Genomic DNA, 24,394 nt, shown 5'->3' on the forward strand with positions numbered 1-24,394 from the left:
TAGCAATCAGCTGTTAATTAGGATGTTGTTTGCCCCAGCCTTGCACATGTCTACAGAGTCAGACCATAAAATTTCCCTGTAATCTGCCTTGGCAACACACTGGCCTGAAAATGGGTGATTCCCTCCCCCACCCAAGTTCATAAAACTTCATTGCTTGGCTGCCTAAGGGTGACCCAACCAGCTGTGTGGCCATCTATAAGACTACACTTCCAAAATTAATGTATGGTCAATATTGTTTGCTGATGATGGTCCATTCATATTTTCTTGAATGTGAACCCAATACCCCAATCAAACAATGAAGACTGATGAGGCTATATGATTACTGACAAGAATTTACCCTTGTAGGAATGGTCAGTTGATACATCTGAAGAGCTCATTTAGTAGCTTTTGAGCACCGTTGGTTTCCAGGTGCCCTTTTCTGTCCTGAGTCAGAGTCATTTAACAATTGTTGCCCTGCTTCCTCTGCATGTTCAAATTGGCGCATGACTGCACTATTCTATTTGAATTTGCCCTTCATTTTGTACCTGTGCTGATCTTTGCTTGTTTGCAGTACTTTAGAACTTGTAAATAAATACCCTCCACAACAGGCATGCTGCTTTAAGCAGAACTTGAAAGGGAACATAAGAAGAGCCTGCTAGATCAGGCCAATGACTCATCTAGCTCAGTATCCTGTTTTTACAGTGGCCAACCGGATGCCCACGAGAATCTCCACAAGCAGGACCTGATTGCAACAGGTCCCCCCATTCAGGCACCTGGATCAACACAGTTTTTGTGGCATTGCAACTGCTGACAATCCCCTCCTGCTGCACTTTGATGGTCTGCTAGTGGGTCTGTGTAATGGGTGGTGTAACCCCCACAAAAACCTTTTAAATTATTAAAAACTATTGTCCAGATTCCATTTCATTTTAGAAGATTTACAGGGTGCCATGCCAGATCCTGTGGATCTCACCCCACTCCATAACAAATATAACCAGCTCTGTGCCAGTGCTGACTCCTGGGCTCTTAGTTTCTAGTGATAACGGTTGGTGTGTGTTCAAGCTTCCCCCTGAAACCTATCTTCCCAATCTGGGGCCTGCAGTTGCAGCATATGAACAGTAGGGGAAGCCAAGGGCGTAGGCAGAAGCTCTCAAGAGAGATGCTGTGAAGGATGTCCTTCTGCTCAGTGAAGGGTGTGCTTGGCCTTGTAACACTGGCTAATGCAGGCATGGGGGCAAGAGGCCTTTACACCCACCACTGGTAGCAGAAAACCCCAGGGTGCAATTCAAAGAAATATGCCCTATGACAAGAAAGTTGTCATTCCCAACAACAGACACCAACAGGCCATCATCCTAACCTTATAGTTAAACCCCTTTCAGCTCTCAGAAGTTAGTCGCCCATCACTAATGGAATGCAGGAGGAGCCTGAGCAGTGCGCATCTTCCAGGTGTTTTGAGCTTCTTAAAAACACCTTTAGCTGGGAAGGCAGGTTTCATTTGGAAGAGATGAACTACACGCTTCTTGTTAGCAGGAAGCATAAAAATAGGGGCATTTTCAGTGCCAAGCCCCTGATCTAAAAGGCTTGTCTGGGTAGGAAAGTGGAACTTGCTTTGCATGCAGAAGATCCCAGGGGTGAGTGCTTGGCATCTCTAGTGGAAAGATCAACAAGCAGGTGATGGGAAAACCACAGCCAGATACGGGAGAGCCACTGCCACTCCAGAATAGACAATACTGGGGCAAGATGGACAAGCAGTCTGACCTGGCAGAAGGCAACTTCCTCTGTAATCTAGATCATAGCCCCTCAACAGGTGTGCCATTCCCTTTGCAACAGTGACAAAGACACAGCCAGAACATAAGCACACTAGGAGGAGTGAGCTGAGACAAAAGACCTGACAAGATAAAGACCAACAAGGTCCAGGACAAGAGACACCAATAAAGCATGCAGCACAGTGGGAAGGGGGAAGAATGGACTGGCCAACACATCCCGACCTGTGCAGCTGCTGTCATGACCCGGAAGTCTAGTTAGCCAATCAGATGGTTCTCTCAGTGCCATCTAACAAAATGATAAACAACAACTGCTTAGTGCTTTCCACTCTCAATGTTCCATATCAACTCTCACTAAGTAAGCAGCAAGGTAGGGCCAAGAGGGTGCTCTGTCCTATGCTGTGGACACTAGCAAGAGGTCAAGGAATAGGTATGGGGTATTTAAGAGCATAAATCTATGGCCAAACAGGCAGGAGAAGTTCTGCCTAGCCATCTAGTACAGAGTGAGCACCACATGGAGCCAGACCCCACCCCGCAACAAGCCACAAGGCAGGAGTGGACAACCAGCAGGGTGGGCTGCATATAGCCTTTAGCCTGGCTTCCAAAGCCCTCTGCAACCTACTGGTTTAAATTTTTGGAAGAAGTGATCTGTCTCTTTCTGAGTGGCCTGTTGAGTAGCAAGGGGAGGAGGGAGAAAGAATGAAAAAGGTAGCCCCACCCACCTCAGGCTCTGGCCCTGCACACTGCTGACTTTAGCCCCAATGGATTCCCCTGAGGGAATGTGTCCCTTGATGGTTGTCAACCACTGTCATAAAGGGAGCTGTCTGCCCAGATGAGATGGGAGAGAACTATGTCTGAAAACAAGGGAAGGGAAGGCACTCACCACACAGCATTAAGCTCTGTTTGGCTGCCTCTCGTACGGCCTCTTTGTCCGTTTGGCACAAGTACACCAGCTGCTCAATACTCTCCTTAGCCTATTGGAGGGAAATGTAAAAGAAGGTGATGTTATCAAGTTTTAGCTCCTTCTCTACACAGAACCACAAAACCCAAAGCTACAAATAAGGTAGAGGACCAATATACAAATACAGGATATTGAAGCCCACTGCAGCCCAGACAGTTGCTCAACCAAACCTTGTAAACCTTGTAGTGTTCAATCACTGGGAAGGCTTCCCTCCCTTCCATACAACAAAGTCTTGTTTTAAATGATCAGGTACAGAGGGTGAGATACATCCAGAAAACTCCTGAATGTGAGTTAGTAAATATATTAAAAGCAGACCTTGGAGAAAAGCTTCCATCTAGCCCTCACCTTAAGGCAGCCCAGAGCTGCGCAGGCTGCAATCCGTGTTTGCACCTCTTCATCCTCCAGCTGCTCAAGGTAACAGACCAGGGCCTGGGAAAGACACATCAGTCAGCCTGCTTGTGCCCCCCTTCTGTACACCACACACCTTTTGTTTCTTGAGACAGATGGGTGGCAACAAATAAAACACCCAACTAAGAAATCAGCAACCAATGACTAATAAAGCACTCTCAGCTACTTCATGAAATTGCAACTCCCAGAGTACTTCAGGCGGAATCAAGAAAGTTTAACTGCTTCCAACATGCTTTAGCAATCTGTAGTGTACGCGGGTGGCGCTGTGGGTTAAACCACAGAGCCTAGGACTTGCCGATCAGAAGGTCGGCGGTTCGAATCCCCGCGACGGGGTGAGCTCCCGTTGCTTGGTCCCTGCTCCTGCCAACCTAGCAGTTCGAAAGCACCTCAAAGTGCAAGTAGATAAATAGGTACCGCTCTGGTGGGAAGGTAAACGGTGTTTCCATGCACTGCTCTGGCTTGCCAGAAGCGGCTTAGTCATGCTGGCCACATGACCCGGAAGTTGTACGCTAGCTCCCTCAGCCAATAAAGCGAGATGAGCGCTGCAACCCTAGAGTCGTTCACGACTGGACCTAATGGTCAGGGGTCCCTTTAACCCTTTACCTTTAGTGTAGCTGCACCTGAAACCAGGCTATCTCCTGATCAATAAATCCCCTCCCAACAATAGGACCAGCACAGTAGATATTTACCCGTTCCCGGAAGCCAGGGTTCTCTGAAAGGTTGCGCAACTGTGCTGACACGGCCCCGACAACCTTGCTGTTTCCTTCGACAAGAAGCAGGCTTAAGGCTTTCAGCCCATCCTTATGAAGCCGGCTCTCAGGAACGCGCTTCAGGGCCTTCAGGACCACGTCTTGGTCATCAGAATTCAGGTTCTGTGCTAGCAGCACTACAGTGTGAAGGCAGAAGCACCTTGGTTAGCTACATCATTATTTATTTATGAAGTTCATTTACATACTCCTTTTCAGGAATACATCTGGGAAAGCTGAAGACCAGACACAAAAGGTTATTGTATCCACTGTTAGTCCCACTTAGACTCACTGAAATAGATAGACCTCTGGGTCTACTCTTGAGTGAAAGCTGGTTGGCTACAACCCTGAAATTTTTAAATGTAAGCAATCCAAAATTAACGAGTAAATAAATGCATAAAACAAATATATAAATCATTACAGCATTTTAAAATTACTCCCATCATGCATATACATTATAACCCAAATTTATAATAGTCAATCTATAATGGAACCTTTATTTTTTCCAGTTTTGACTAACAGTCATTCTAACTGCAGCAATAAGATGTACAGTATCATCATTTCTCCATCCTCTGCTAATATTAATGATTTAACGTAGCACAATATTATGGATGGTAATATACATATATCCAGTCATCTTGTATGTTAGTCATTGCTAACTTCAAGTATTCCATAATTTGCGACATTTCCAAGCTGCATCTGCTTGAACTACAAGCAGGAATTACAATGCCAGCGAATGGCATTAACTCCTGGGTCACTTTAATAAGATCCCTTTATGTGGCTTTAAAGCAAGCCTCTAATTGGTAGAAGGAATAGCCTCCCCTAAAAAATGTCATCCTTGTGATGGGCAGGGTGATGATCGAACCCTTTAAGTGGCATTTGAGCCAAGAGGTATGGTGACATGTGCAAGTCTTCACTTGATATTGCAGCTATCAGGCATCACAACATGCATTTGGGAACCCTCCATGAATCTTCACAAATCACACAACAAACCTTCCTCTGCCAACTCCATGATGTAAGAGTCCAGCGTCAAGACAGGCAGAGCCTCAAAGTGGCTCCAGTATTGGAAAACAGTGATCTGCTCAGCCTGGCAGCTCCCCTGGCGCCTGGGCAGTCTGCGTTGCAGAAACTCCTCCACCAGCTTCACACACACTGTGGCAGGGGGAAAAACACTGTCAAGGTGGCTCCCAAATACTTGGTAGATGCACCAATCATATGACAAGGGTCTTGCAACTACACCCAGGCTTCTGAATGGGACTGGAGGACGGTAGGGACTTGGGAACAGTCCCTGGGAACAAGCTCTGGGGTGGGTTCACTCTTTGGATATGAATAAAGCTTTGAGGAGTTCATTCTGAGTTACACTCATTTTGCCACCACCCTCAACAGTTCAATCATAGTCAACTCCAACAAATCATGGGTCAGTTATACTGTTATTTGGAGTACAATCAGTCTTTAACATATCTCGATACAAAAAATGCTGAACTAAGTCTAAGGCAAAGAACGGCTCAAAGGTTCCCTAGGAGTCATTCCTTTATGAAAGTGAATTTTAGGGCATCACAAACGACCCTTGTCCTCTAACCATACTCACCTTCCTCATAAAAGAAGCATACTGCACAAGCATAGAAATGGATATTTGGCCCAGAATTCAGCACTCAGGAACCCCCAGATTCATTCATAAAAGAATCCCAAGCATCTGGACCCCTGACAACATGAAACATGAGCCATGCCTGATGGAACATAAAGCTGGGAACCAAGTGGAATGAGGAATGCCTGAAAGACACAGGTGTGCTTAGGGGAAGACATGATAGCCATCTTCAAATATCTGAAGGGCTGTGACAGAGAAGATGGAATAGGCTTGTTTTCTGTTGCTCCAGAGAGCAGGACTAGTACTAATGGGTGGAAATTGCAAGGAAACACATTTAAGCCAAGTGCTAGGAGAAACTTCCTAAAAGTAAATGTTGCAAAAGTGGAACAATTTGCCTTATGAGGTGGTAAACTCGGTTGGATTAAATAGCTTCCAAGGTACCTTCCAACTGTATGATACTGTGAAATGTCAAAGCTGGCATGGGATTGAGGAGAACTTCTAGCAGTCAAGGTATTAGCCCCTTGCCCTTCCCACATCACTAGCTAAAGCATAGATGGTGCACAATGTGCAGGTTCATGCTTGAATTGCAAAGAATATAAACAAGACTGCAGAACGTAAGATGCAATTGGGGGCAGTGGAGAGAGAAGTAAAGCATATACTAAGTACTGTCCTGTGTCCAAGTCACACCCACCTGGATCTGCCAGGCCTTGCTGGCGTTCGTTGATTCGTGCCGCATACTGGGAATTGAGTGTCTGCAGGAATTTTTCTACAGGACAGGTGTATAGATTAGGCATGACCACACAGTTGTCCCAGAAGAGCAATACTCCCTCCTTCCATGAAGAAAACTCTACCACTGAGAGGAGAAAAAGACGACATAGAGAGCTTAGACCTCTGGTTATGATAACAACACCAGAAGGAACATTTCCCCCTGAACCAGTCTTACTCTTAGAAGCTCCACAAATGTCTCTCTTGCCCTCCCCTGCAAAGTATCCTATACAAATTTACACTGAAAACAGCAGTCAGCAATGCTCTAAAAGTACATATTTATGGTCAGCTGTACCCATTCCTCTGCAGGATGAGCTCAAGTTGCAAAGGTCTGCAGAAAATGGCTGTGCACAACTCTGATTGGCTAGCAGCTGTAAGGTCAACATCTCCTCCCTTCCCCATTCTCAATTTAGTTTTACAACTCTTTAAAAACTGTTCTTTTAAAGAAAGGGGTTCAGGGAATGTTACATTGAATAAAGGCAGACACAATGCTTTAAAAAACTTTTTTAAATATAAAAAACAAAGCATGGGAGAAAGGGCAAAACTAACAACTATTGCAGGTAGAAATGTATCTTACAAAGACATGGCAGCAGGAAGCCAACCTTACCCTATGGAAGAAAGACAAACAGCCTGGCTGTTTGCTTGGTTGTATATTTGCAGACACCCTTTGTAGAATAACAGTTGACTCACTGTATCCTGCAAATAAGTGCCTATTCCGGCACTGATGTAGCTAACCCCAGATTCATTCCACATCTGTCCTCCTTTTTCCTTACCTTCCTCAGCAGAGCTGGCTGTCCCTGCTCGCTCCTCTGCTAAGCGGCAGACCATCTCCAGGACTTGTGCTTCCCTCACCAGCCTGTCGAGTGCATACATTTCCCGGCAGCGGAGGGGCCCAAAAGTGCCCAGTTTCTAGGAATCAGATACAAATGGGAAAGATTCTTAGTGGAGGTGGTCAATCTCAGCTCATACTGTGCATGGCATATGGGGAATCCTTTTAAGGTAAGGCTACAGTACAAGTAGCTACTCCCCCCTGGTTAGGTATCATGCGCAAGAACAACACAGAAGGGCAGGCCTGGCATCAAAGCTGGGACTCAACAACTTGAGTGATGTCCGACTGACAGGATGGTCAGAAAAGAGGAGGAGGAGGAGGAGTTCCAAGGTAAGGGCCAAGTCTCAGGTTCCCTCTAGTGGTGGGGAACTAACTCTGGATGTTGTTGGGCACCAACTCCCATCAGCCCAAGTCAACATGGCCAATGGCCAGGAATGATGGGCATTGTAGTCCATCATCATCATCTAGATTTCAGAGTCTTGGTTTTGAATGAGGAAGCCCTAAAAGGCCTGGGACCAGTGTTATCGAAGGACGTCCTTTGGTATCAACCTGCCTATATACTGAGCTAATCTAACAGCGCCTTGCTCCAGGTGTTCCTGCTGGCTGGTTATCAGAGCCTTTTCCATTGTGGCGCCCCAACCATGAAATGCCCTCCTCAAGTTTTTGCCTAGCACCTATTTCTTATGTTTCTTCAAATGGCTTTGCAAAGTTTTAATTCTGGGTGGCTGTTGGGTGTGTGTGTGTTTTTTTTTTTTAAAAAAATCTGTCCATAGTACTGTTTTTTTAAATGTGCATTTGTATTGTATTTTTATTTGGTTTTATTCCTTATTTTGTTTTTGTTTTTTTAAAAAAAGCTCTTGCAAACCCTCCTGATCTTCATTTTTATGCAAGGACAATCATCTTGCACAATGAAAGACATAGCCAATTCTTCACTGAAACCTCACTGTGAACTCACCAGCAGCAAGCGATTGCAATGGTTCAGGTGTAGGACCAAGGCCCTGTCGAGGAACTCGTTGCCAGTGCTCATGGGCTCTGAGCCACCCTCTGAGCTTAAGCACCCAGCTGGGTCTTCAGTAACAGCCTCACTGGGTCCTGGTACCCTGCCCAGGGGTGCAGGCTGTGCACTGCTAGCCTTCCTGTGAAAAGAGCCAGCAGGGAAGATATTAGCAGGGATCCAGTCCTTTGCAAGCCCAACTTTCTTCACTCTGTCCACCCCTGAACATTGAAATGCATTGCAAGTATGATTCGGCTTGTCCCAGCATCCATGTAACACCAAAAAGCTCCTGAACAGGTCTGAATTGGGGCTGTGATATCTACTTGATTAACTGGCAAAATCAAATATATAACAAACTTTAATCAACTGAAAAAGGTGTCTCCCTGTTAATCAGGCAGAAGATTTTTCTGAAAATGAGAACATATACTTCTTGCCTCACAAATGTTTACCCAACATGCAAATTTAATGGAGTAACACAAATCAATCCATTGATTTTAAACCCTCTTCTGTTATCATATCCTTAACTGGGTTACGAATCTAGTCGAGTGAGCACTGCAACTTCGACTGCCAGTGTCTCAACAGAGCACTCCTGAACACTTTTATCCACTTTGTGCCGCAAGACATTTACACTCCCCTTTTTGCAATGGTCTACTTTTCTACAGAGAAAGAAGAGGCTGGAAGAGAACAGATCCCTGCTGGCAATATCCAGGGCTGGCCGCTGAGTGGCACTGTTGCAGCACAGCCTGCTGGAATTCACCTGTCAGGCCAGGCTCATTTCCGGCAGCTGCATCGGCACTGTGGGAAAAGTCCATCTGGGTCTCTTAGCGTGCCAAGCAGAGACATTAGCCTGGAGCAAACACAGAGCCCCAGCCAGACAAGGGAGCCACTAAGAATCCAAACTATCCTTGAACTATGGGCCTGTTTATAAAAACCAGCTATCCTGAGATAAAGACCTCTGAGCTCCCTTCAAGTTCTGGTACAGGGAGAGGATACACAAATAAACTGGAGGAGAGTCAACAGCCATAGGCTGTTTCATCCTAACTTAAGCTGAATATTGCCAACTAGCAGGCCAAAGAATCAGTGTTATCTGGCCCAACTTTAATCAAGGTGGGGTTTTTTTAAAAAAAATAGTAGTAATATTCATACAAATAAAAAAAAGAACAGGTTTGAAAAAGCTGAATATATTTCCATTCTACATCCACACTGGACTTTCTGTGCAATGCTCCTGGTTATGCCTGAGTACAGAAGCTTGTTCATTATGAAGGAAAAGGCTGCAGCTCAGTTGTGATGCACTTGAACGCAGGAGGTTCCTGAAGAACTGCTGCCAATCAGCAAAGACAATACAAAGAAAGTTGGAACAAGGGTCTGACTTTGTGTGAGGCACCTTCCAATGCTCCTATGAAGCTTTTACCATGTTAAGGGTCACCAGTGCTATCAGAGGACTTGACCGCCCATGCTGGATTTGGAGAGTGTGAGAAAACTGGAGAAGATAGGGCTCTTTGAGACTACAGAAGCTGGTCAACCTGATTAAAGCTACAGTAAGGGTGTTATTTGATAGCCAGAATTTGCAGTTTGTCGTCTCATCAAAGATGGTTAAACAAAGGGGTGTTGTGGGAGAAACACTTTATGTACTTTAGTGCCATAATAAACCTGTTAGTATTTTAAGGTGCCTTAGTATATATGTTGCTTTTGCTGCTACAGAGGAAGAAGGTGACCTTCCCAGAATTCCTTGTTCCTGTAAAACAGTTGCTCTTCCAGGATAACCACCTGGAACAAAATTGTAGAACCTCAGTAGTGTGAGGAAGCTCCAGGGCAGGCACATGCTAGCCAATAATGTTAAAGCTTGTAGGCTCCTGCTGTTCAGGAATGGGAAGCCTGTGGCCCTCCAAAGGTACTTGCATTCCAGTTTCCAAACTGCTCTGGCCAGCACAGCCAATGGTCTGGGGTGATGGCAGCTGCTTCAATTAACACCTCATCATTTTGGGATGAGGAGTTTTCTAATTTTGCCCCTTTGCATTGCAAGCCTATTACTTTGTCCCCACTTCTCACACAGATCAGAATCTCAACATGCTGGGGGGTTCCGCTTATGCCCACTTTAACTTTCGGCAGCCTACACTGAGTTCCCTAGCAACCTGTCCCATCCTCACTCACCCATCATCATCTGAATCTTCTGTATCAGAAGCATTGAGGAAGCTGAAACTCTCCAGAGCGTGCTCTACCGTCAGGCTGGTGCTGGAGGCCCGGCTCAGGCACACACCCTGCTTTTGCTGTGGGATGAGGGGAAAGAAAACAAGTATCACTTTGTCTACTCTGGCAGCTGTTTCCTATGTCTGCCAGCAAAACACTCTGGGCCATGAGAGCAAGCCCTGATCACCTGTGCTTCTGTGGTTGCAGCCGCTGTAGCTTCGAGAAGCGAGAAACTCTGAACAATTTCTAAGGGGAAAGTTGTAGGGAGGGGACATCTTCTAATCTCATAAGTATAAAAGCATAAGAAAAATGTCAAAAGCAATATTTGGGCAATAGCTTTTATCAGAACAACCAAAATGTCACAAAACTTGTGTGCAAGCTTTTAAGTTCTCCAGAACTCTTTTAACAGGCTAGATGGTAAACAAAGCTGGCTGGCCCAGGGGTGGGGGAGAAAGGGGGGGGGAACTTGGCTGAGAGTGAAGCCAGGGAAACTCCATCTGATCTCCACACATGGAATGTGGAAGGAGGTGGCAGACATTCAGACTCATTTTCCTCAGGTGCCATGCAGCTTTCAAGTTGCACTTAACGATGCTGGGAAGAAGGAACATACCATATATATATATTTGCTTCTATATGTAAGGCAGAATTTGGCTTCTATGTGTATCTGTTTGTGGGCTGAGTGTTGGATTCTGTCAGTCAGGATGCGCCTTGGCAAGAGGATGAAAAAGGAAGGGACCCCGGACTCTAAAGGTGCTTCAAAAACTGTTGTTACATTTCGGGGGGAGGGTGTTCTTGTTTTATTATACTGTATTGTAGCTCTGCTTTATATTACATTGCAATGGATTTTATTACATTGTAGTTTCTCTGTTTTCTTTTTGTTATATACACATATTGCTACTTTGTTAACTGCTTATGTGCATCTGCAACAGTAACTTCACCAGACAGGGTGGGAACACTAGAAAGGATTTGCAGTGGTCAGGGAGCGAGGCTTCAGGGGTCCAACAAATTATTCTTTTGTTCTTCCCTATGGTTGGCACAAATTATGCAAACAACAACAAGCAAATATGCACAAAGTGAGGTTTGTTTGCACAATTCACACAAGTTCCAGAATTCAGAAAAGTTTGGTTAAAGCATTTTATTTCAGCTCTAAATATACACAGATCCAGGGATGCTGTCCTTCCCCCAGCCATGGTCTTCTTCACCCCCTCTCACTCACCAAGAGAATCTCCTCTAGGTGCTTGAGCTCCTGCTCCAAGGTCTGTAGCTCAGGGAACTGGCCTCGGTAGTCATCTAGAGCAGAGGCCAGTGAGTTGATGGCCTCCTCCAGCCCACAGTCCACAGGCTTGGGCTTTGGTGGCTCCAAGAGTCCCACTGGCTGAAGCTCCTTTGGGACCGGCAGGCTCAATGAAAGCTTGGGCTGTTCAACCTCTTGGGCTTGGGAGGCTGTGTCCTCACTCCCTTCTACAGTGGGAGTGGCCCCGTCAGGCTCAATCTCCTGTTCTCCAGCCTCTATGATCTGAGTGTCCAGCACTGAGCCTGCACTTTGGGGCAAGGAGTTCGTTTCCAGCAGAGGCAGGTCCCTGGGACTGGAGTCTCTGGGGACAGTGCACTCCTTTTCCTCTGCCAATGGCAGGTCCACACTAGCTTCGCTGATCTGACTAAGAGTCCGAGCATAGGGCACATGTCCGTTAGCCACAGCCACCTCCTCGCGAACGGCTGGTGGCTCTTTGTCCTCGGGTTGCGTAAAGGCAATTTCTATGGCAGGCGGAGTTGCCTGTACTGCAGGTTGCACAATAGGCCTGGGCAGTGTATGGCGGGCACTTCCAGACAGCTGTGGGCTAGAGGAATCATCCGAAGACTCTGAAGAGATGGACCAGGCTGCCCCATTCTCAAGCTCCTCCTGCTGCCGCAACATGTTCTGGAAAGAATGCAGCATAGATGAGACACGAGGGATACACTGAGCATAGTGCATGTGTGAAAGCATGGAAACATCTGTCACTGCCTACACCCCTGCATAAACACCATCACTTCCTTCCACCACCACCCCACTCCTTTACTCTTCAGTCTCACTGAAGTTTCCTTATTTGTTCCCCTTGACCCCCTGATAAGCTCCATTGTTATACCAGGCTGCAACTGAGCTCCCACTCTCTTCACTTGGCCAGCAACAGACACTTGGGAGATTGTGCCCTTTGGGTGGAAAGATGCTGGATATCAGAGAGACTGCAACTTTGGTAGGAGCAGGAAGCGCAAAATGTTGGTCATCATTTTGCGGCTCGGCTCCCCACTGGAGAAGACAGCTTGCCCAGGATGTGTGATGCTGCATCTCTTCCAGACAAAAGCAAGTCTCTGCTTCAAGTCTCAACAGTCTTGGAGACAAGACACCAGGGCAGCAGCCCAGCTACTTGTGGGCAGTTAAATCAACCTCCCTTGCAAGTGGGGTTGGATCTAGAGCTGGCCAGGAGGGCCATCATTCCTAGTTCATGTTCTTGGTTTGCTGTCCTGTTCTTGGTTTGCTGTGACAACTCAAGGTGCCCTCGACAAGATGGCAAGGCACCTGAGAAACATTTCAGCCCCTAACCATTCTCTAACAGGCTGCTTGGAGGAATACTGGCTTCCAGCCCTCCAGCCCAACCCTTTCTATTCAAAGCCCTTTGTACTTCTTTACATAGCTTCCACCACTCCTCCATACATCCACCACCCATGGATAAGGGCAGGGATTGCAGCCAAGATGAGACAGACGAGTGATTTGTTTGCCAGGTCCCAGCACTGAGCCACATGTCACAAATCACATGGCAAAGTATATGCCAATTCTCTGCTAATCTTTGTGGCAGACAAGGAGGAAATCACTGTTTATTTCAGGTAGCACCCCAGACGAAGGAATGTTGCACAATTCCCTGAAGGTTACATTTCCTCCTTTCTTGAGATACCTGCTCCAGTTTGGAAATACCACAAATTACACAGAGGAACACGGGAAGCCACCTCATGCTGAGTCAGACCAATAGTCCATCTAGCTCAGTATTGTCTACACTTACTGATAGCATCTTGCCAGGGATAAGGGACATTCCCAGCTGTACCTGGAGCTGCAAGGAATTGAACCTGGTACATTGTCTGGGCAAAGCATCTGAATTACCACTGAGCTACAGCCCCCCCCCCACACGTCAGCTTGGGAGGCCTAGAGCAGGGAGGGGAAACCTGTCATCCTCCACATGTTCAACTCCCATCATAATTTACCATTTGCAATGCTGGCTGGGGATGATGAGAGTTGGAGTTCATCATCATCAACTGGAAGGTCAAAGGTTCCTCAATTCCTGGCCTACAGGGAGGCAGCTCTTCCTCAGCCACCAAATCCACCAGAAGGCAGCCATATGATGAATATGGGCAGCACATAGAAGGCTGGTATATTACAGAAGGCAAACTGGTGTGAGGAAGAAATCTATGACTACAAAAAGCAGGAGACAAAAGCCTGTATGATCCGCACCCTGCCTTCAGGGGCAGCACAAGGAAGCACACGATAGCCACAAAACACCACAATCTGGGAAGACAGGGGAAGTCCACTGCTCACTACTGCAAAGCGGCAGAGGGAAGGGGAAGATTCTGCAGTGACTCCACTTGTCTTATTCACAGCTCTGATTCAGGCCTTGAAACAGGAACCACAGACTAGCACACGGGAGACAGAGCACAGCTACATCTACATCAGGTGACTAGGCTAAGCTACAGGGCCAGCACTTACACAGCCCCGAGGTGCCCTTGTGCCGAGCTGCACTGAGGAGACGTCGCTGCATGAGCAGCTCCGCGGCAGCCTCTCTAGGAAAGTCTCCCGGAAGATGTCCAACAAGGCCCACCTGTGCTTGTGGGGAGCCTCCCGTGGCAGGCTCTTGAGCGGAGAAAGAGGCAACGGTCAGCACCAAGGGCTTAGCTCCATTACAACATGAGACTCACTTGCCTTACAGACAATCTGCTGGTGCTTCTCCCTGGCAATCAGGACCACTCTGGTTTCCATAACTGATCGATCTGCCAGTGTGGGGATACTGGTTAGAGTCTCCGACTGGGACCTGAAAGACCTGGGTTCCAATCCCTGCTCAACCATGATGCTCATTGGGTGACCTTGGGCAGATCATTGCCTCTCAGCCTAACCTGCTTCACAGGGTTCTTGTGGGGATTAAATGATGAGGGAGAGAATGATGCACACCACCTTGAGCTCCTTGGAGGAAATGCTGGGATATAAATGCATTTTAAAAAATATATAACCTGACATTTCTCCTATCAACCAGATGTTGTCCTCTCCTTTCCTGTACTAATTTTCTCAGCTTCTTCAGCTCAAGAGAAAGGCTTGGTTCAAATGCTAAAGTCTTGACTTGATAAACTATGGTTTCTTGGACTGAGAACAAGTGTTGACCCCTCCACTTCTCCCACATGCCTTAATGCAATACGTTCAAAGTAAGACTTGCTCTGAAGAGCTCTCCAGCTCATATAGCATTGTGGCTAAAAGTTTGAGCTGCGATCCAGGAGGCTGCTGATTTTTAGCCACATCTCAGCCACAAACTTAGTTGGTGGGACTTAGGAAAGCTACAGTTCTCCCAACTAGGACCAGGAGTGTGGGTTTTGATTCCCTTCCAGGTTTTTTCCTTTACACTCACATAAAAAGCCTGTTCACGCATAGATGGTGTATCAGGTGGGCTCTGGTTGTATGTGGAAAATCTCTTGTTGACTGTAGATGTCTTTGTCACAGTGCTAGCAGATGATGGTTGGTCCTCTTTGTCAAAGGGGCTGGTGAAAAGAAAGCAGAGTGCTCAGAGAGAAAAGTGAACCACCCCTCCTGTACACTAATGTAAGAAGAGAAAGGGAGGGTCACACATTATTAAATCCTCTTGGGGAGTCACCATCCAGAGCAGCCTTCCAGAAGTTTTGGACCACAGATCGCATTGGTCCCAGTCAGCACGTTATACTTGCCATGGGCTGTTGGGAATTGTAGTTCAAAACACCTGGAGGCCACTAAGCTGGGGAAGGAGGATCTGTAGTACCATGGTCCCAGTTCCCTCACTTACCAGGCCCCTTCCCTTCAGGTTCTGTAAGATCACAAGCTTCCTTCCCCAAGAGCATTTCTAACACAGCTCCACAACAGAGAAACTCAACAAGCCTCAAGAGAATAACTCACTTCCAATTAACCTCCAGGCTCAGCTTGATGGTGCCCAGGTCATTGATATCTACTGCCACGACCTGGGGCAGTGCTGCAAACAGGTCCTTCGTTTCACAAGAGACGTTCCCCACCACCACATGACTGGCCAAGCTCTTCAGCTCTGTTACCTGGGAGGAGAAGGAAGAGTTGAGGCCCAGTAAGCCTAGGAAATGAACTGTCTTTCCTGTGACAGGGGCCAGCTGCCCAGAGTGGCACCAGATACCTTGATGGACAGGAACTCTGTAATGAGGGGCAGGAAGATCATCTCCTCACTGTCCCACACTTGCTTGCTGTTTGCCTCAATGCGGCCCCGCAGCTTCCACCGCTGGCGCCCGTATCTCATGAAGATCTGCCACAAGGAATAAGACAATTCAGATCAACTGGATGGACGTGAAACAAGGTGTGCACCCTATTAGAGCTGTACAAGAGCTAATGCAATCAGTGCTGGGGGACCAGATTCCCCTCCAACAAGCTGTTCGGTCAACTCCAGTTCATCTAGTTTCCAGGACCCAAGCCCCTCCCTCTCCACATGTTCTGAGCCCATCTCTAACTCACAAACCTCATATTGGTCTCCAGCACAGAGCCTAGCAAAGCCAGCCAATCCTGCAAGAGGGGAAAAAAATGTCAGTGCCTCCGTCATGACCCCACAATTTTGCTGATCCACATAAATGACAAGAGGTGTGGGATAGGGTGCAGATACATGTTTAGGAGGTAAACTTGCAGTTGGAATTTCATATATGGGATCTGGCATAAAACATCCGCTTTCAAGAAAAAGGGTTAACCCTCCCACCCACTCAGGGTTATGCCCTCCCCAAAGCTGCTTTTCAAGTTACAAAATGGCCACCAGACATCCCTTTGTACATGACATATTGTTTGCCCTTCTGTACCTTTCATCTTGATGTGGAACTCTCCCAACTGACTCTCTAGTTCACTCTCCAACAGACACATATTCTGGAAGGGGAAGAAACCAAACAACTGCCCATTAATGCTGCCAACACAAAGCCTGGTCCCCACTCCACCATTTCCTTCCTTCTCCCTCAGTACCAGGCCATCTTGACTCACCTCTGTGTACTCTTTGTAGCCCTTGCTAGCTTCAGCCAAGCTCTCGCGTGCCTCCTTGCTGCCAGGTGAACCAGCTGTGTAGGCCTTGACCATGTTGTGGGCTCCATCCCGAAGCCGCCGCTGGATGCAGTAGGCCTCATAAAGCTCATCTATCTGTTAGAAATTAAACCACAGAGCTAGGATGAGGGGCTGTAGGGGATGCTTGGCAAAAGTTTGGTTGCCACGAACTCAGATCAGCGGAAGCATTCAATAGGGTCTCAAATTTCAGTGGCACCCTATGCGAACCCAAATTTTGGTGTGTGTCCCCCACCTCCCGTCTTCCATTCAACATCAAAGTTGTAGCCCCTGAGGCTCTGCACCCAGTGTGACCAAACCAGCCACACTTCCCTAAATCCTCTTCTGCTCCCACCATGAAGCAAAGGTGGGAAACCTGTGGCATTCCCACTGTTACTGGACTCCCATTAGGCCCAGCTAGCATGAGTAAAGGTCAAGAATGATGGGAGCTGGGACCCAGCATAACCTAGAGTGCCACAGTTTCCTCACTACAGACATGAAGTGTTCTATGGAACACAAGTGACTCCTTTGCTTGGAACGTCGGTCCCCTACATAGCTATCTGCCTCACGGCGAGACTATACAAAATGAGCAAATATATACAAACATACTTAAATTGCATAATATTCAAAGGTAACAGAGTTCAGCTTTTCTCATTGCAGAAATTCTGTTTAACAAGCTGAGAAGCAGCTGGTACCTTGCTTGCGTGAAACTCCAGACGGCGCAGAAACCGCTCAATCGACTTGACTTGCTGCGAGACAATAAAAGGAAATCCCATTAGACAGGAATTGGAAATCTGACTGACTAAGTAATGCAAGGTCCCAGAAATCCTCTACGTTCCCAGCTTGCCCAAGAAAGGATTGGGGTCTTTCCATTTGCAATAGATAGTAGTATTGGTGCTTACAGGCTAAACTGATTCCTTTGCTGATCTGTTTTAGAGCAACAAGTTCCTGATATGTATCTTCATGGCAAAAGAACAATATTTAAAGCTAGTCAGATATAGCCTAGCTCAGGTTAATCACTGGGCAACTGGCCAGGGTCCTTCCATCTGGCTGCTGTTTTATGGGCAAGAGGAAATCATTCAGGGTTGAAAGGCAGGGACAAGGAAAGGCACAAGGAAAGGCAGGCACAAGGAAACTGGCAAAGTTGCTTTCTTTTAGGCACCAAGCAAAAAGCTGGTTGGTTTGCTCCCACTTTCAATGCTTCCCTCCTACTTTTAACAGAAAGCACATCTTAAAAACATGCAACTCCTTTTCTTTTTTAAAATCCATCAAATTAGAGGCCATCACTACATCATATCAGATATGCCCATGAAAAGAGAAGTCCAGGTCGGCAGACTGTAAATAAAAGGGAGGCCTGGAAGTGCTCATTTCTTCTCTCATTTTTGTAACTCAAAATTTTGGAACCACGCATCTGCCTTCCTCTGCCTGCCCAAATGCAGCATCCTTTCACCAGGCAAAGCTGACCCCCAAAGAGAAAGCTCATTTCTTGTGCTTTTTGTTGCTTAGGGCAGAGTGCAGGATGCACATAAGTAGTAATGAGGACTAGCCCCATGGCTGTTTCCCTCCCAGTCACCACATTTAGCAAATATACTAGTTTCCTTGATGTCAAGCACTGGGAAGAAAAGAGATTAGAAACTAACTTTGAAACTTCATCATTTTGACGTTATCATTATTATTTTGAGATTTCATTATCTATTTAAAAGATAAATTAGCTACCCCTTTTCCTTATGTCTCTAGCATATTTATTTTTTATTTTTGCCTTCAGTTCCTCAAGGAAACTTCTTGGAAAAGAGCAGCTTCAGCCAAGGCATGCCTGAGTTAAAACTAAAAAAACTGCCCCCTGATTTCTTTATGTTCTCCTGGCCCCACAACCAGAAGTTACTGCTGCAGCTAATACACAGACTAACCTCAGGCTGGAGATAGGCAAATAGTTTTTATAAGAGAGTTGCAACTGGCTCAAGAGAGATTTTGCAAGGTATTTACCTAATGGTATTTCTTTTATTCACTTCATGTCTCACTGAACAGGTTTTGCATGTTTTTGAAACAATGCAAAGTCTTGCAAGAACTGTTTATCAGATGCAAAAGAGCAGGATAGGGTGTTTACATCCACTCTTTTGTTGATGATCCTACTCTTTTGATATGAAAGTAGCAATACCTGTCTTGGAACCACTTTCCACCCCTCTCCAAGGTGGGGAAGTTATCATCTGCTCCACTATAAACCAAAAGCAACCTCAAAGGCTGCCAGTCTGAGCCAAGGAAGGGCCAGCAGGGTGCAGGAGAAACTGCTTGACTCTTTATAGCCACTGTACAAAGCTCAAAACGGACCTCCCCACGCTTCTTCCCCCACCCCCAGTATATCTTCCCCTGCATTTGAGAAAGCAGCTGAAGAGATCAGAAATGCAGGATTAAGCATTCCTTCCTTCCCCTCTTCTGCTTTTGATTACGACTTCCGAGGCAGCTTTTAAAGAGAAACATGGTGAAAAGAGATGCAGAACTCCTGCGTCACATCTAGTTTGGCTCTTAAGGCAGTTGGCCAAACAAAGGATTCAGGAAGTGACATCTGAAGGAAAGCAGCAGAAGCAGCAGGAGAGAAGCATCACTGAAGTCAAGTAACTTGACTTTCTGTGCTAGCAAAGGCAGGGATAAGAGATGCAACCCAAGGCCCAGAAGCTTCAATGTCTTGCATCCAAGGGATACAGAACTCAACGGGTTGGCAAGCCCTCCCCCACCCGCAATCCAGGGCAAGCACAATTTCCTTCGCAGCATGCCTTACCTTATCAAGATCGTACAGAAAGCCCTAGAGGAGAAAACAAGGAGAAGGTGAAGGTTAGGCAGAGGTCAGAAAAAAATGATTGCTGAATACACAGCCCTGCTGGATTAGACCAAAGGCCTACTTAGTCCAACATCCAGTTTCCCACAGTGGCCAGCCAGATGCCTATGGTAATACCACAAGCAGAACATGAATGCAGTAGCCTTCTCCTGCTTACGATCACCAACAAGTTGTATTCAGTAGCACACTGCATCCCATATTGGGAGATAAAATCCATTCATCACAGATCAGTTGCTACTGTTATCCTTCTCCCCGATGAAGTTGTCGAACACCATTTTCAAGTTGGTGGCCAGCACCAACTGTTCCCCAAAAGCATGTACAGTATATGTGTCCCAAGAACTGTTGTCTGCCCCATAGCTGTAGGGAAGCACCCTCAGGATTAGAACTGCTGAGAGGCTACAAACATGGCAGAAGCCAAGGCTGAGTGAGAGGGCAAAGGCTCCAAAACAAACAGTACCAGAAGGCTCCTTCCCTTCCCTGACCTGTCACAGTCTCTCTACTATTGCCAGTCCTGCACTCTGGGGAGAATGAAGTGCATACACTGAGGGCAGGAATGCTTTTAGTTGGCACCAACCCTCCACTCACCAATCGAGAATTCCTCTTGGACTCGCGGATTTGGGTGCTCAGCTTCTCCAGCTCCAGCTGGTGCACTTCCAGATAAGCACTGTTAGGGGAGAAATGGGGTAAGCAGAAGCAGCAGGACTCTTCCCCTTTAAGTAAAGAGCTATGGGGAGACAGCATCCCGGCCACTCTTTCAAACTTCTACAGGATGTTATCCTTGGCAGCAAGGACCCAAACAGAATCCTTGCTTCCAGATTCCCAGGAGGCTGTGCCCAGTTCAGCTGTGTCCAGCAGAGCTTTCGGTTCACCAGCTTCACTGAGAAGGCTACTGGTATAGACTAAGGTTTAAGCAAACATACTGTGCTACTTGCCTGCATGTACCCTCATTGACTCAAACATACATTTGGAGAGTTGGTGGGGAGAGGGAATATGCAGGTACGTAGTGCATTGTTGTGTGGGAAGAAATATTATACTGTGTGTGTATAGAGGGAGGCAGGGCAAAAAACTATCCCACCCTCCACAGACCAGTTTTGACAGGTGGGAGGGGCCTGAGAAAGTTGGTTGGGGCTGATGGGAGTTGTAGTCCAAAACATCTGGAGGACACCGGGTTGACAAAGACTGGGGCATACACATGTTAGTTATGGTTATGGTTAGTGTTTGTTATGATCACTGGGCAGCTGGCACCCCACCCCTTTGAGATCTGGGTTCTATCTACCACTGTTGGGTTTGTACTGCTAGTGAGTTTGCATTCCAACATTCATTCTAGGGAGCCTCAAACAACATGTGATAGAAAGATGGCATTAAACAATTTTCAATGAAGCAGGCACCATAGGTTAAGAGGGTTTCAATGAAACCCAAGCCATAGGTTAAGAGGGTGGGACTTCTGGCAGCAGCATCACTCACGTCAGTCCCTTCTTCAGTGCTTCGTACACTTCGTCGAGTCGCTCCGGCTGGGGCACCTTGGGTGGAGGGGATTTGTGGGACATTGAAAACATCCTACTGACCCTGGAGCCAGACTTCCTGGAGACCGTTGGGGTGCTGAAGGCAGGGAAATTCCTAAAAAAATAAAAATAAAAATCCTCAAGCAAATCATGACGTCTGGAGCCGGGCTGACTCTTAAAACAATGGAGTGAGTGTAGCCATGTGTGGGGGAGAGCTTTGACTCACAGTGCAGAGCACCTATCACAAAAATACATGCACTCAGGAGGAAGCTTTCCACACCACTGCTGCTGCTTAGAGCGAATGCTAAAAGCACAGAAAACGCTAAAAAACCAACTCACAGTAAAGATCGTTTTCCCACGCTTTATACCCTGAAAGTGGGTCACTGGGACTGCATGAACCGGATCCCCTATTGTAATATAGACTACCAGGAACAAAAGGGGAGGGGGAGAACCACAGAGCACCAGCAACTCTGCACAGTGCCATTTGGAAGTGCACTTCTAAACCCTTTAAAGTATATGTCCAGCAGAGAACAGCATGCAGCACTTCACAAATGCTATCCTAAGGAAGATGATCCTTACTCAAAGAGTAGTGCACATGCCTGAGTATTGTCACAACTCAGATCAGATTGTTTTGGTAGAGTCACCCAAGTATTCCATGTATCCTAGTAGAGGGGTAAGGAACTTGATCTGTCCAGTGGGCCAGATCCTTATTTACCCTAGCCTAGCAGGCCAAATCTGACAGGTGAGCAGGGTGCCCCAACTGTCCAATCATCAGGACTTCAGAACAGTACACAGGGCTTGCAAGTTATCTGAAGTGCCACTGATTAGGAGGGTTGATCAGCTGATGGGCAACAACTCCAAGCCTACTTTTTGCAGGTATCACCTGCATGATGGAGTTCTGCATGGGGAAGTTGGTTGCACAACTGATCCAGCCACAATTCTACCTGCCCCATACCTAACATGACATATGTTGTCAGAAGTGGGGAAGGAGGTCATGGTTTGAGAGAAATACTGCATGCCAAATTGGAACCTGCGCCAGGACAAATTTGGCCCACAGGCTAAAGACTCCCCATCCTGCCCTAGTGTATAACTGAAGAATCACAATGAACTCCTGACTCTTGAATTTCATTCTCTCTTCTTTTCTCTTCCAGCTAAAATGAAACCCTGTTTTCTCTCAAACATGTGCTAAATTTGACTCTAAGCAACACTGACTAGTTTAATGGGCATGGCTGTTACTGTTAAATTGATCCCTGCACCCCCTAGAATAGATTATTTTATTCAGGCTCCAAATTCTTGCTGCCAGATTAATATCCCATGCTATTTTGGGAGTTACTGGTCAATCTTTTATTGCTACAACAGGAGCAGGGAACCCTTAGCCACCCATATGTTGCTGGACTACAGCTTCCATCATTCCTGACCACTGACCATTCTGGCCGGGGCTGATGGGATCTGGAGTCCATAAACAACCAGACAGCCACAAGTTCCCCATCCTTGTGCTGCAGGAATAGTCCCAAGTCTAGAAATTGTGCGTCTTGCTGGGAGATGTGTGAAATGGAGGACTGGAACTAAGAAAGATGGCTTGCTGTTAGGAAGCCTTAGACAGCTGACCATGACAGCGTGTCTTCTGCAGGAACAGATAACGAGTAGGGAAGTACATGCTTATCACGTTCATGACATTTTTGCTCCTGACAGAGGTAAGAAGGAAGAATGGACAAGTGTTGATAGCAAAGGAACATAGGAAGCTGACGTAGCAGGTCAGACCGTAAGTCTCTTTAATCTGGTACTGTAAACCCTCATCTATGGCAGCTCTCCACAGTCTAGGCAAAAGCCTTCCACCTCACCTGCTATTTTGTCCCTCCAACTGGGGATGACAGGGATTGAACCTGGGATGTTCTGCATGCAAAGCAGACAGGGCAATAGTAAAGAATCCCAGATACAGTAGGTTGTGGGTGAAAAGCCCAGTAAACCTGGACATAAGCAGCAGCATGCTAACAGCTGAAGACCAGCACTCATTAAGAAGTTCAGAGGAGACCAACAAAACAAAACAAGAACCCCAGAACAGGACAAACATGGCTAGTTGGAATTGGGGTGTGAAAGAGAGCCAAGCAGAATGGCCGAGGATTGGTTCTTAGCCCAATAGCTTCATGATCCAGCATTGGCTTTTATACTAATTTTGCCTATGGCACTTAAAGGCTTACACTAGCCCCTGACTGGTACTCTTGAAAGACTTGGAGGCAGGTGAGGAGATGAACAGAGCAGGAGACTGAAGCCAACTGGGAGGCACTGGTACTGTACAGCATGAAGTAATATTATCTTTCAACCAACCCAATAAGCCTCTAATATGGTAGTCCTACCTAGATCTCTGTTTTTCATGGAAATAACTTGCTACCTTACTTCTATAAGTACTAGGAAGCCTGTAACTTCTTTTCAAAAGCTTAGGTTTTTCCATGATCCTTCACAAGCAACAGTACGGTACTTTGTAGGCTCCACTCCCTTCAAGGGTAAGAAACACAAAATGACTCCAACAGCTGGAATTCTGATATCAGCTCTAAACTTTCAAAACACAGCAACTGACAGAAATGAGGATTCCAAATGTCAACAGTCTCTGGGTTGAGATGGCAACCATCGCTAAGCCAACAGGTATTGCTTCTTCACAGATGTTCCAAGCTCACCAGCAGAAACGTGAAATGTTATATCTGGAGCAATTCTGTGCTGCAAAAATGTTTGCTGATTTGAAATACTGATTTACAGAATTGTTCTACACATTGGGGAAGCGATTAAAGAAATCTGATGTTATGGATTTTGACACTCCTGTGCCTTCTGCCTCACTCTGACCTAAACCTAAATGTTCTAGCACTGCCCATGGACAATAAGGGCACTGAGTATGGTGAGCTGATGGCACTTGTTTGCAGGCCTGCCTTCCCTCTGTTTAATTACTGCGGAAACAAGAGCATTCACCATCAAGTGGAACTTCTGTTGCATCTAGCCTGGCTCATTTTGGTCAGTACTTCAAGAATCCAGCCTCACGTATTCAAGTTCGCCAAGGAAAAAAATATCCACTTGCCAAATGTTCCTACAGAAATAAATAAAGGGCCTTCTAACATGTGGTCTCCTTGTTTATGTTATGGACTGGCTTGTTAGTCAGATTGCATCCTACTCCTTCTTCCCACGAGGGATTCTGCTCCTGCTCTAAACCAGTGGTAATGAAACACAGAACTGTCTTAGGAGTGCATTCACTAGATAAACAAGTTGTTTTCAAGCATTCTTAAAATGGGGCAAGCATATCAACACCTCATCACCCCACCCAACAGGCTGAAAGGTGACTATCTACAGACCTTGCGCATTTTGGTGCCATACCCAGCTTTCAGAAAATTCCACCTTTTCACATGCTAAGAAGCACTCTCCACCCAGACAGCAGATACAGCCACAGATTGACTGTATGGTGAAAGAAACTATACTTCTGAAAAGCTTGGGATTCCCAAAAGCTTGGTGATACCTCCCTCTTACTGTGGGGATGCACAGCCTCAAAATCAGAAATGGCTCAGATGCACAGCTT

General features: G+C 46.5%; 1 protein-coding gene across 9 annotated transcripts in view; it reads right to left on the reverse strand.

Annotated features, from left to right (window-relative positions):
* RIPOR1 (RHO family interacting cell polarization regulator 1) overlaps positions 1 to 24,394 on the reverse strand; it is a 98,992-nt gene that overhangs the window by 1,030 nt on the left and 73,568 nt on the right. For 6 of the 9 annotated variants that reach the window (XM_079987874.1, XM_079987873.1, XM_079987869.1 and 3 more), the window contains exons 3-21: positions 20,801 to 20,953; positions 19,922 to 20,000; positions 19,280 to 19,303; positions 17,202 to 17,255; positions 16,453 to 16,605; positions 16,278 to 16,341; positions 15,950 to 15,993; positions 15,614 to 15,739; positions 15,370 to 15,518; positions 14,852 to 14,981; positions 11,431 to 12,132; positions 10,179 to 10,294; positions 7,989 to 8,169; positions 6,978 to 7,113; positions 6,131 to 6,292; positions 4,848 to 5,006; positions 3,798 to 3,994; positions 3,046 to 3,129; positions 2,623 to 2,713 (exon numbers count right to left, since the gene is read on the reverse strand). In XM_079987874.1, the coding sequence (XP_079844000.1) occupies positions 2,623 to 2,713; positions 3,046 to 3,129; positions 3,798 to 3,994; positions 4,848 to 5,006; positions 6,131 to 6,292; positions 6,978 to 7,113; positions 7,989 to 8,169; positions 10,179 to 10,294; positions 11,431 to 12,132; positions 14,852 to 14,981; positions 15,370 to 15,518; positions 15,614 to 15,739; positions 15,950 to 15,993; positions 16,278 to 16,341; positions 16,453 to 16,605; positions 17,202 to 17,255; positions 19,280 to 19,303; positions 19,922 to 20,000; positions 20,801 to 20,953 (2,804 nt within the window). Of the gene's footprint in view, positions 1 to 1,964; positions 2,029 to 2,622; positions 2,714 to 3,045; positions 3,130 to 3,797; positions 3,995 to 4,847; positions 5,007 to 6,130; positions 6,293 to 6,977; positions 7,114 to 7,988; positions 8,170 to 10,178; positions 10,295 to 11,430; positions 12,133 to 14,851; positions 14,982 to 15,369; positions 15,519 to 15,613; positions 15,740 to 15,949; positions 15,994 to 16,277; positions 16,342 to 16,452; positions 16,606 to 17,201; positions 17,256 to 19,279; positions 19,304 to 19,921; positions 20,001 to 20,800; positions 20,954 to 23,192; positions 23,357 to 24,394 lie in introns of those variants that run through there. The other 3 variants (XM_079987870.1, XM_079987877.1, XM_079987876.1) reach the window with 3 other exon arrangements.

This window comes from Podarcis cretensis (genome assembly GCF_951804945.1).
Source record: "Podarcis cretensis genome assembly, chromosome: 8".
NCBI lineage: Eukaryota > Metazoa > Chordata > Lepidosauria > Squamata > Lacertidae > Podarcis > Podarcis cretensis.